Source organism: Thermobia domestica, chromosome 7 (assembly GCF_964235325.1).
Source record: "Thermobia domestica chromosome 7, izTheDome1.hap1.1, whole genome shotgun sequence".
Taxonomy (NCBI): Eukaryota; Metazoa; Arthropoda; class Insecta; order Zygentoma; family Lepismatidae; genus Thermobia; species Thermobia domestica.
In genome coordinates, this window is record NC_137460.1 from 111,386,480 (window position 1) to 111,398,650 (window position 12,171).

The following is a 12,171-nucleotide window of genomic DNA, read 5'->3' on the forward strand; positions in this document are numbered from 1 at the left end:
ATTGTAGTTATGGTTATATTATAAAGTCAACAATGTATATATATTATACAACTAGCCTTCGGCTACCTCGAAACTTCGCCTCCAGACCTCTAATTTACTCGGTCTACTATCTCGCACTTTCCAGATTTCTAACATGTCTATAATCTTAAGGGATTTCGATAAATAACCATCTTATTATAATAATTGCAACTACCATTTCTTTTTTTTCTTTTTTTTTTTTTTTTTTTTTTTTTTTTTGTTCCTTCAAAGGGAAAATAATAATTTTAAAAATCGAAACATTGTCATCTTAATTTAACAATTCCAATTCCCACTCTTTCTTTTTCCCGTCTTTTTCCGCTTGTAGAGGGAATATCAACAAAATGTTCAACCACGTCTTTAGTTATTTCAAATGAGAAGTCCAAATATCAAAATTCATGTCTCAAACCTTAAATGATTTCGAGAGATATGATCATCCCGTTATAAAAATCGTAACCCTGCAACCTATTTTCTTCCTGCCTTTTTTGTTTTCCTTCTAAGAATATTATATATATATATATATATATATATATATATATATATATATATATATATATATATATATATATATATATACAGTGGCGGATCCAGGATATCATCAAGGGAGGGGCTAGACCATAATTTGCCGTTTTATCCAGTGTAAAGCTGAATTGAAGCCCATCTTATCCAGGGTAAATCTGAGCGTCAAGGAGGGGCTATAGCCCCGTAGCCCCCCTTAGATCCGCCCTTATATATATATATATATATATATATATATATATATATATATATATATATATATATATATGCTGTCGAACTATTTTAATCCTTTGGAGACGCAAAAATTGTACTCCCTAAAAGCCATCAAAGCTTATGATTGGGTATCGAGTGATTTATTTGACAAATTAAATGTAATTTAGGCTTATATATGACATCTGTCCTCTCTGCCCAGATGTATTTATATGCCACAGTCGTCTCTAAAAGGTTAAACAGGAAGTCCGTATAAACTTACCAAACTTCATGTGTCTACCCTTCAGATATTCCAAGATATGACTATTTTATTATAATAATTGCCACCCCCAAATTCTACTTCCCCGTGGAATAAAAAAAAAAGAAATCTCTCCTTAGTGGTGCTTTATGTAACAAATCCTTTGCTCTCTAATTTTAAGGAGTTTCAAGATATGGCCATGGTATTACAACTCCCACCGTTTTTTTCTTCCCTCCTTTTTTCTTCCTTTCTAAAGGAAATTTAAAAAAACACGCTGAAAAACATAAATACAAATCAATCAACCCGAAAGTTTCACTTTTGGTGAGAGATTTTGGTAAGGAGCATTTATTTATTTTCTCAATATTAATCAAGGTGAAGGAAAGTTTCGCATCATATGTTTCGTGCCCCGCTCCATCCATATATCCTTTTCTGTAACTCAAGGTTAACACACAAACTTTCAGTTCAAAGGAATTGAGCCGCCTCACCATCCTTCCTAACAGCTAGCTGTTCGTACGAACACTCACTCCCTTTGGAGCTTATCGCGACAAACCTAAAGAATTTGGAAACAGCAAAATCCGTAACTGAAACGAAATTTGTCCATTAACTCTTTAGGGAAGCGTTACGGAGATTAATATGTTTGTATGTCACGCCATTTCGAAAAGGTGATGTAACACACACATTGGTTAGGCTCTGCCAAGTAAGCGTCACACAGGTTGAATCGGCCGAAAAGAAAGAAAGAAAAAAAACGTTTCCCCAACGAATTAATGCTGCTGCAAATAATAATAATAATAATAATAATAATAATAATAATAATAATAATAATAATAATAATTTTTGAAAGTAATCGTTCGCACTGCTCCGCTGGGCTCTCTATTAATATTGTCCACAAGCAGGAGCGTCATTTCAGATTTTGCTTGCGGGGGCAAGACCCCTTGATACACGTAAAATTTCGCATTTTTCTCTGATTTACTACTATTCTATTGATAAAATCTATATACATCTCAAACTCAGGGGGAAATGCCCCTCCCTGCCCCCCCCCCTAAATGACGCCCCTGCCCACGAGACGAAACGAGAAATAAGGTTTATTGTTTCGTCTCAATTTTCCAAATGCTTTTCCTATCTTGTTTTGTAAATTTATGTTCTGATCTTTTTCTTATTTTCATCTAGAGGTTACTAAAATCACACCGCATCAGGAGAGGTCCACGAAGGGTGTGATATAATAACATTTATACCATATTTCTTATTGGAATATATTGTGTAATGATTTACGTATTTTTAAATATTGATAAAAAGCTGTTCTTCATGTTCGTACAATCACTCTATCAATTCATAGTTTTTATCTAAATTCATAGTTATAAATTGCACAACACTAAAATAGTGTTTGAGATCTGAGAGTTGGATGAAGTAGTGTTTTCGCACGAGATTCGAGAATTTTCTTGTTTTGTCTGGAATACGAGAGGAGAATGGTCGTTGCTCATCTTGTCTCGTCTCGAATTTGTAAAACCACTTCTCGTCTCGTATGCAACACTAATATTAAGACTATCCTCCTCCTAAAATACAATTGAAATTATACCCTGGCCAGAAGCGTCTACACAAACATTTATCCTTTCAAATCTTGAAATGTGTGACGTTCTACCAGTGTTTCTGTTAGCAAATCTTACAATTTAAGTCTGCCTTACTACACTCTGCAAACAAGCAGGTCAGATACCATTTTAAGCATGTGTAATGACGAATGAAATCTAATTACTTCAGCACATACAGCTGTATAATATCGGTCAAAAGACCTGGCAGACCATTCAGTAGCGTCATTTTTTGGTTTTGCTTAGGATGGAGATAAGACTCCTCCCTATGTAACTAGAGTTTCACGTTTCTCGTTCATTTATTATTGTACTATAAATTGACACATATATAGCTCAAGGGGGACAACAGCTCCGTGCTCTCTCCACCAATAACATCCCTGTACCCATCTCTCCCTTTAAAATCTATGCATTCTTTGAAAATCTCAGTTGAACGTCAAATGATTATGCCCTTTAGACTCTAAGGAAGACGATGATTTAAGCAAATGAATGTTGATGAAAGAATTATTAAAATTAGAATGTGGGAGGAAACGGGAACACCCCGAGAAAACCCTCGGACACGATGCTGTCAACCACAAACTTTGGACGGGGATCGAACCAGATACTCCATGCACCATAGCTAAGCACTCTACCACTGAGCCACCGTGCCCCCCCCCCCCCAAAAGCTATGTATTCGTATCCATAACCAAGAGGAAATCAAGCAAATGTGAATCATTATTTACATATTTAAGATTTTTATTTGAAGCCAAAAATACTAGTATGTATTACATACAGTTGTGAGAAAACAGCATTGCTTTCAACCTCCGAAGGTTGGCCATTTTTTTTTTTCCCTTGACCACGACTATAGCTTGCCTCTTGTATTTTGTGGAGTGGTAATAATATGGGACGAAACAAAGAATTTAGTCTTGTGTTTTTGTTCAATTCTGTAAGTAACTACACGATGTCAGCAATTAACATGAGGGAGTACAGAAAATATCAAGAGTGGCAAAATTAAAATGTGATTAAGTCCTGATTTTCTGTATAGCCTAGTGTAGCCCCCAGTCTCACATTTTGATTCACATTAGCGATTTTCAACACGGTTGGTCGAATGAAGGACATTGGCAACCTTTTTTTTTTTTTTCATATTGCGTACTAAAGGACCTGCTCTACATAAAACTTACATGTAATCACTTTATCTTAGCTCCGGAATACATGATCCCCCCCCCAAAAAAAAAAGTGACGTGTAGAAATAATTGTAAACTACCGACCGATATTGTATTCAGATCAAAATGAGGAACAAATTGACATTTGGAGGAGCATGTGTTGTCCTATTGCCACACCGTAAGTATCCCACTGAAGTGTGTGCTGTCTCTGCTCTTTCCACTTCGGCTGGCAAACACTTTCCAGCATGTGTTACACACTTATTACTATCACCACGATGTTTATGATTGGCCCTAATCCTATGACGTAGCTTCCCTTCTCAACACAAATTTCCACGTGGTTCTGAACTGTCAATTCGTTTCTACCTTTGATTCGAGTATAGCGTTTAATCCAGTTTTCGGTGTCGCTGAGATGAATAATGGTACACTCGATGCCGTTTAAGTCCAAATTCACTCCCTATGCATATCCTAAGGATTTAAATACTCGCCCTTTTCATAAACATACTCTCCCAGTGGGAAGAACTGGCATTTCAGTTATTTCTGGATTCACTACCCATTTGATATGACTTTTAGTTCCCGACTTGCCTAATCCTTAAGAAAGCGTAGGTTCAATCATTGATGACAGCACAGAATTTCGAGGTTGACCAACATCATGAAGAAATTGAGAAATTACTTCAATCAAGAAAAGTTAAACCCTGTCTAGAAAGCAAAAAGAATGGTTAGATCCCAGTTAGATAGTGTCTCTTTCAACCCTGAGGCTATACGAGATGTGGATTTACAGAATCCGAACCACCGATTTGCATTTAAATTTCACAGCTATCCCACTGGGAATCGAACCCTGAACCACGTGGATCAAAAGTATGTACGATGGCCACTAGATGAACGGGGAGGGCAAGAAATAAAGACGTTCGGAGCCGATATGCTGACCACACATTACGCAGTAAAATATGAGCCATCAGGACTATCATAGTTTTACGAGTTAGAATCAATTACTAGTTTTTAAAGATAAAAAAATAGAATCAATTACATACGGTATATCTTCCAATGTTTAATTCTTTCTCTTTACCTGTGGCTTTATCAAATAGTTCCTAAGTTCTTCACTATCTTGAATTTAATTCGTGACGTAGGCATGTTCATTTAGCTCATATGGCAAAATTATATCATCTAAAGTTTCGAAAACATATAAATGATAACTCATATTCTGACTGAGCAAGGTTGTCCTTTTAAACACAGTAAATTAAATTAAAAAATTTCACTCCGGAGCGTGATAGCAAAATAGGCCTATCTTCTGTGTATGCTGTGTTATTCGAGTCTCTCTCTTTCTCTCTTTTGTGTGTGTGTGTGTAATTTGAATATGTTAGTTATTTAAAAAGTTTCAAATACACTAGTATTTATATCAAATTGTATTCGCAGACGTATAGCCTACTACATAAACGTACATATAAATTATGTAAAATATGCATCCACTTAAAACACCCGAGGCACCTAAAGGCATTAAAATACCCAGGATGAAAAATGCGTTATTGTAATTTAGCAAGCCGAGTAAAAAAATCGTAGAACATTAGTAAGTATCGGTAACTAAAAATGCATATAAGAAAATACATTTTCACCAGAACTACAAAGAATACGGTATTGAAGCTTAGAACTATTAAGTAAGTTTAAAAGTGATACTAATTTCTTTGAGGAATATTTGAGGAGAATTTAGGGGAAGTAATGTGTGATGGGAAATGTAAGCCTTCTGAAATAACTGTCACAACAAATGTGTCACATGTCGCTCTTTGTTGTAGTTTTGTTAGTCTATATACCAGGAGTAACCAGCAAGCATGCCTATCGTCACGCAAGAACTTATTATGTTAATTATTTATTATGTAATAATAATAATACGCTAAATTATTGATATACAGAATGATCAACACGGAATTCTAAAATGAAACCTCTAAAAAATACACAACTTCTGTTTTACTTTGTGTTTTTCAAGCAAAATCACGATTCTTCCCACCAGCGATGCACGCAGAATAAGCTAGGAGCTAGGAGGTTCAAGCACTCAATGTCATATTATATACAGTAACCTATATGTATCAGTTCTACAGTAGTACTAAAAACTAGTAATTTTTGAAAAAGATTCCTGTTCTATTTTATCCAGGGGGGGGGCGGTGGCTCAGTGGTAGAGCGTTCATCTCTGGTGCTTGGGGTCCCGGGTTCGATCCCAGCCCCCGCCAAGTGAACCTTGTGGTGGACAAACACCGTGCTCGTGGGTTTTCTCGGGGTTCTCCCGTTTCCTCCCACTTTCTTCATTCCACCATTTCACTCATCTCTCATCATCACCGTCTCCTTTAGCCTAACCGTGGAACGTAAAACTCAAAGATTTCATTTTTTTCTATTTTATCCAGTGGAAGTGCTTCATTTAATTGATTGACACATTTAAGTATTTACGTTAGAACACATTTTACAGTCCTATTTCTTAGTTTTATTCAGATTGATCATGCCACTAGAGCAGGGCCGGATTAAGGGGGGCTATAGCCCCGGGCCTTCAGGTGGATAGAGGTCTCCACTCTGATCAAAATCTCAACTGGCTATCTAAAAGAACCATGAACATACAATCATCATAAAATAAAATATGACCAAAAATATGAAACATATTTCCTTAACTTTCCTACTGTATTTTCACAGAAATGTATTAGGTGAAGTCTGCAGGGGCCACATCCATTTTTTCTAGCCCCGGATTTCCAGATGGGTTAATCCAACCCTACAGTACAATGTGAAGAACTAAAAGAGCAAGATCAGCGACCACGTTTTATACATCAAAATTTAGCTTAGCAATGCTTCGCATCTGCAATTCGAAACAGTTTATGTTTCATGTATTCATATTGAAAGCAATTTGGATTCTGTAGGGTAAATTTCAGTGTTTTTTTTCCCGAATTTATAAGAGTAAAATTGGACATTTTACATTACAATGGTATGCTAAAGACTCAATAATATACATACGCATATTAACGAAAACATCAGAATTGGCATTTTTTAAAAAAAAATCTAGGACCAAATATAACTTACCAGTATGTCAAACACATACACACACACGAAACACGTCGTCAAACTGAAATGTTAAAATAAACCACTGATCACAGACAATGCGGGCATGTGGGCTAGAATAAACTATCTCGCTTGTAACTGGAGTCAATAACAGAGCGATTAGATTTCAAAGTGGACTAGTGCGTGCAGTGGACTTTTTGGGAAGATAAAGAACAGCAGAAAAAAATAGAACTAGTTCATTATCTCCCTCCCTGACAAGAGTAATCAATATTTTTGTTGACACGAGGAGAGCGGGATATTAGGTATGCAACTTTCGAAAAACATTATTTCTTCAAGCCGCTAGGTTATTATCGTCGGGATTCCCCTCGTCTGACCAACAGTCAACATGGATTCCCTGCTGCCTTTGAAATCATACACAATTCCACGTTGGATGTTCCATATGCACAAACACATAATAAAACGAGCCAGTCAACCTTGCTCTGACTGGGAATTTCCTAATGCTGTGGCTAAGAATCATGGTTGCGTTAGCTCGTACGGAAACCTACACAGATGTAGTAAACCGTGACCCTGAAATTACGCAAGACATTCATCTCGCAAGCCATGTTTCATGTTGGAAGAATGTCCGTAAACAGGGGCGGTTCGCACGAGAAGTTTCTAGGATTCTCTTCTCTGTAAACAAACTGACCTTAATTTACGACCTTTGCGCCAAAGCATTGCATTTTCAAAAGGACAATGTTAAGAATATACAAATATGATCCTCTTTCTACGATTGTCACTCATTATACATTAGAAATATGACGTAGTGTTCCTAGTGCAATGCCCTTAACACTGAAAAGTCAACGATCGGATTGGAATCAAACACCTAGCAATACTAATTCGTCAATTATTAAAGGTGTTCATAACTTTCTCTAAACATTACAGAAATTAGAAGATAATTCTAAAATCTAATAAGTATAAAACAATGCTCAATTAACTTGTCAATATTTTTGAGTTGGTCTCCATAGTTGCTCACTTCGTCGTAAGTTTCGTCACTAGTATGCATAATTACGCAGAGAAAGCAGTTTTATTCTGTGAGTTTAAAAAATTTGGGAAAGGAAATGAATTCGGGTTTATATTCCTAAATGAATGTTATCAATAATAATAATAAAAAGTTACCTTTGAAATAGATCCATCTTATATTTCCACGCTATTGACATTTTTTTTCGGAATCCTACACCGTACGATGATGGTGCCTTCCAAGATATTCCACTCAAATATTTTACTATTATGAAGAGAGTGGGACATTTACCTCAGCAACTGACAACTACACAACTAATTGATGCCATATTCTAAGTCTTTCAGCCATTAACCGAAAACACATTATCTTAAAATATATATTTTAAGGTATTAAAATAAAGTGTCACATATTCGCTACATGGAGGCTATTTCTAACAGTCAATATCTTCCCGTTCTCTCAAAATATATATTGCTCTTTCTGGCTATTCAATCCTTTATAAGCGGTGTCCGAAATCAAAATAATAGGGAAGAGAAAAATTCGTGGAAACAGTATTTTTCGATCAGAAAATGGTATAAATAAGCCAGTCCATCTCATATCGCCTCGACGTTGACATGCTGTTTACATTTAAATGATCTTTCTAAATCATAAGGTTTGTAAGTCATATAAGACTCAGCGTATAAGATGTTTTGAATTTCTATGGTAGTTTGTCTAATTACTATAACAAAGAATATATAAATTTAAAATTTTCTATCATTTTGCTTTTAAATGATACTTAAGAGAAATGTATTGTTTGAACTTCTGGCTTCTGAAGTGGTTTACTAGGATAAAGGATTAAATACGCGAGTAGAGCGTAGTATTTTTTAAAAAATCAGTTTGCTTTGCCACGAAGAGTCCATGCCACGTAATCACATAATAAACATCAATTTTATATTTTTATTATGTTCAAGGCAATCAATACAAGTAATTCACACTTTTATTATTTATGAAAACAAAATAGCAACATTTAAACATTGTAAACATTTCATGCTCAGCCCCTGAAGCAGCAAACATAAATTAGGGGAAGGGCTTCTTTTAATATTTTAGCTTCGACATGGCACATATGATTTGCTTTCGCTCCACCTATTCACAATATTGTCTCCCTACGCGAAATAAAAACACGCATCATGCACACACACACAACCACACACGCATATTTAGAGTATACACCCCCACTCACCGCGACTGACTCACAAACGCTTCTCGTATGACGAATCCTAATAGGAAAACCCCTTGTTCTTACTTTCTCCCCTTCCCACATCTGCCAGTTGGCTTCGATTCCGAAGACTTTATATCCTATATTACAAATCCATAATATTAATTTTTAAGCGTTAATAAATTCAATGTAGTGTTTGAAAAAAAACACCACCTACCTATTATCATGTTGTTCTCTCACATATAAATTACTTCGGGATCAGTTTTATAGAGTATACAGTAGTAAATAAACACAGTTTTACAACAATAATTAAAATTAAGAAACTCCATCTTGCAGCAACTGAAGCCTAAATAGATGCTACACTTTGCAATACAACTATACAGAAAATGTCTCCACAGTAAGTTGTTGCTAACGCGATCACTGAACCAAATAACTCGAGTCACTTGACAACAGAATATGAATGCAACACAGCTTTTATATTAGTGGGGTGTATTAACACATTTGCAATAACATTAATCACCAACATAGCTGAAAATAACAGTGTCACGAATCACAGCCCCTTTTCGCTTAAACTTGAACAAACACTGCCCACACGTTGTGTTGTTTTTAATATATACATCACGTGATTGTACACCACCGGTTCCAAGTTCAAATCTCAATGTCTGTTGACAATTTTCATTGTAGTTATTTTCATTTAAAAATAATAGTTTCGATACGAGAAAGCATACACTGACCGATTGTATACCTACTTATTGTCTTCAGACAGAATAATAATTAGGTAAAGACAACACAAACAACAAAATGAAGACACATGTTATTCCTTACCTGACAGTTGTGTGTTGTGTACTAATGTTGTGGATGGCATTTCTGTATCTTGTGGAACGGCGATAAGGTTCTTTGCCAGTTTACACCAAAACCCACCGCACACCGGAATTCCCTAACTGCTTCTGCTCACCGAGAATGGGCACTTACATGAGGCGGGGCCGCTGGCTTCAACTGGGAAATCCAAACCATTCCAGTCTTTTCCCCTTCTCCCCGTCCTCTCGCAACCATCCATACCGCGAAGCAATAGGGGCAACAGACAATGCACAAAGGAAGGGGGAGGGGGGAGAAAAATTGTATCCATACTACAAGCCACACACAAGAGCTCACCTGTTAACTCATTTGCACAAGGGATGAAATCACCTTATTTCACCTTTTGTTATATGACATTAAAGAACATACCACCTCTCATTTTTCACAGTTTATTGGATGGATGGGCGACACGAAAACCACAACCACGTACCGAGTTCACAGACACGTTTCAAGTAATTCCACCAACACGACAGTGTTACCTTACAAAGTAAAATCTTTGCGATTCTCAAGAACTATCGATTATAGGAACTATCGCCATTCGATACCAATGTGTGATTTTTTTCCCCCAAAGTTTTAAATTTACCGCCTGCAACAGAATGGATTTTGGAATAGTTGATTGATTTATACCTGGTAAGTTACATTCTTTAAGATATTCAAATTGTCTAGTATTACTATTATTATTTTTATTATTATTACATGGCACGTTATAATATCTACTACCCCGATTTTTGACCCCTTGTAAGAAAGAGTACCAACTTATAAAATTTTAATCCAGTCTCTTAGTAAACGAGAAATCAAAATCAAAATAGTATTTGTCCTAATTCTGATTAGTATTAATGAAAATAATGAAGTCGATATTAATAGCAAAACGTATAAATGGTAACTTCTTAGAATAACCATGACTCTGATGTGGAGTTTGTTACATTTCATGAGAATGAAAACATTATAGATAAATCTTTTTTTTTATTAAAAATTATTGTTGTAAATATAAAAAAGAAATAAAATAGTTTGGAAATAAAAAAAGACCTACTAGTAATATTCCTTAATATTGGTAGGTTTTTCGTTGTGTTTTACTGAATTTTTCACTATTTCCAAGAATAAAATAACAAGAACTAAAAATTAAAGTATTAAAATATTAAAACTTTTCAGAAATGTTTCGAAGTTAAGCTTGAAATTTCAAATCTCGTGTTCTGAGAAATTTGATTTAATAATTATTAAGCCTTGTTTTTATTATTTTATTTAATACTGCTTGGATTATAATAATTACGAAATAGACTATTTTAAATTATTACTTTCACAGACAACCTAATAAACTAAAGCAGCTCGTAAGATAATTTATATATACAGTATTTTTTTAAAAAAATTATTCCTAGTTCGCAATGTTGCAATCTTCTACACATCGAACATGAACATCGAATCGAGTTACAGTGATCGATGTAAGCAAACTGTATGTTTCAATATTACCAGATTTCAAATAAGAACATTTTGAGTTTTCTACGTAGGTATTTGCTACAAAATTATAAATATAAAAACAAAAAAGCACGCTTAAATAGTATAAGATGTTTTATTGATGTAGAAAGATATAAAATCAATAATACCACCTTAAAAAGGACATCTTTTAGAAAAAAAACGTAATTTATTTGATCGAAGTTATTGCTTGTAATGTTTGTTTGAAAAAAAAAAAACAATACAGTACAGACACACAATGCAGCAAAATAATTATAGTTACACTACCGAACTAAACTTACGTAACGAAATGATATACAAAGTATTTACGTACACGTTAGGCTATTAAAAATCTAATTTCTTACGTGAATGAACAACGGATTATGTAATATTATGTATTAATATTGTAATTTCAAAATTTAATAAAGCCTATAATGAAATATTTATGTAAAATATTTTTTCTTGAGTTGTGAAGACTTATGCAATTAACACCAACGAACATTGAAAGAATAGCTACAGTAGGTAACAAGTTAAGCTTTCCCTTTCATGACCAGAAATACTTCAATTTATTTTTACGATTTCATAGAAATTGATAAAACACTTATTATATTTTGAACTATTGCTGATATCACTTAATAACTTTGTTATTTTTGTTATTATAAAGTGAAGTAGGTGCATTTTTTTCTTTTTTTTTTTTTTTTGTCCCACGAATATCTTACATACGCTAAAAGAAGTAAATGACTAATGAACATGAACGGGTATGAAGATTGGTGGAGTGTAAATATGGGACAATTGACAGAACTCCCCCCGCCCCCCGAAGAAAAAAAGGACAAACACAAAGTTGTCCACCACAATTTTAGTTATTATACTAAAGAAACGATCATTCAATACTATCAGTAATACTTTTGAAGTAAGATACGTTTTGCAATAATATTTTCTAGCTAGTGTTACTC

At 34.7% G+C, this 12,171-nt stretch overlaps 1 protein-coding gene and 1 long non-coding RNA gene across 10 annotated transcripts in view; one reads left to right on the plus strand and one right to left on the minus strand.

The window, feature by feature from the left end:
• Positions 1 to 12,171, minus strand: part of cact (NF-kappa-B inhibitor cactus) — a 201,877-nt gene that overhangs the window by 59,102 nt on the left and 130,604 nt on the right. Inside the window, exon 1 of one of the 7 annotated variants that reach the window (XM_081765149.1) lies at positions 10,070 to 10,211. The exons of 2 other annotated variants lie outside the window; for them this stretch is intronic. Coding sequence is in view for 3 of the 5 variants with exons in the window: in XM_081765145.1 (XP_081621271.1) it covers positions 9,743 to 9,782 (40 nt within the window). In the remaining 2 variants the exon portion in view is untranslated. 4 more of the 7 variants (XM_081765148.1, XM_081765145.1, XM_081765147.1 and 1 more) reach the window with 4 other exon arrangements.
• LOC145690344 (uncharacterized) overlaps positions 10,267 to 12,171 on the plus strand; it is a 102,721-nt gene continuing 100,816 nt past the window's right edge. For all 3 annotated transcript variants that reach the window (XR_014132195.1, XR_014132196.1, XR_014132197.1), the window contains exon 1: positions 10,267 to 10,402. This is a non-coding gene — a long non-coding RNA (uncharacterized LOC145690344). The remainder of the gene's footprint in view (positions 10,403 to 12,171) is intronic.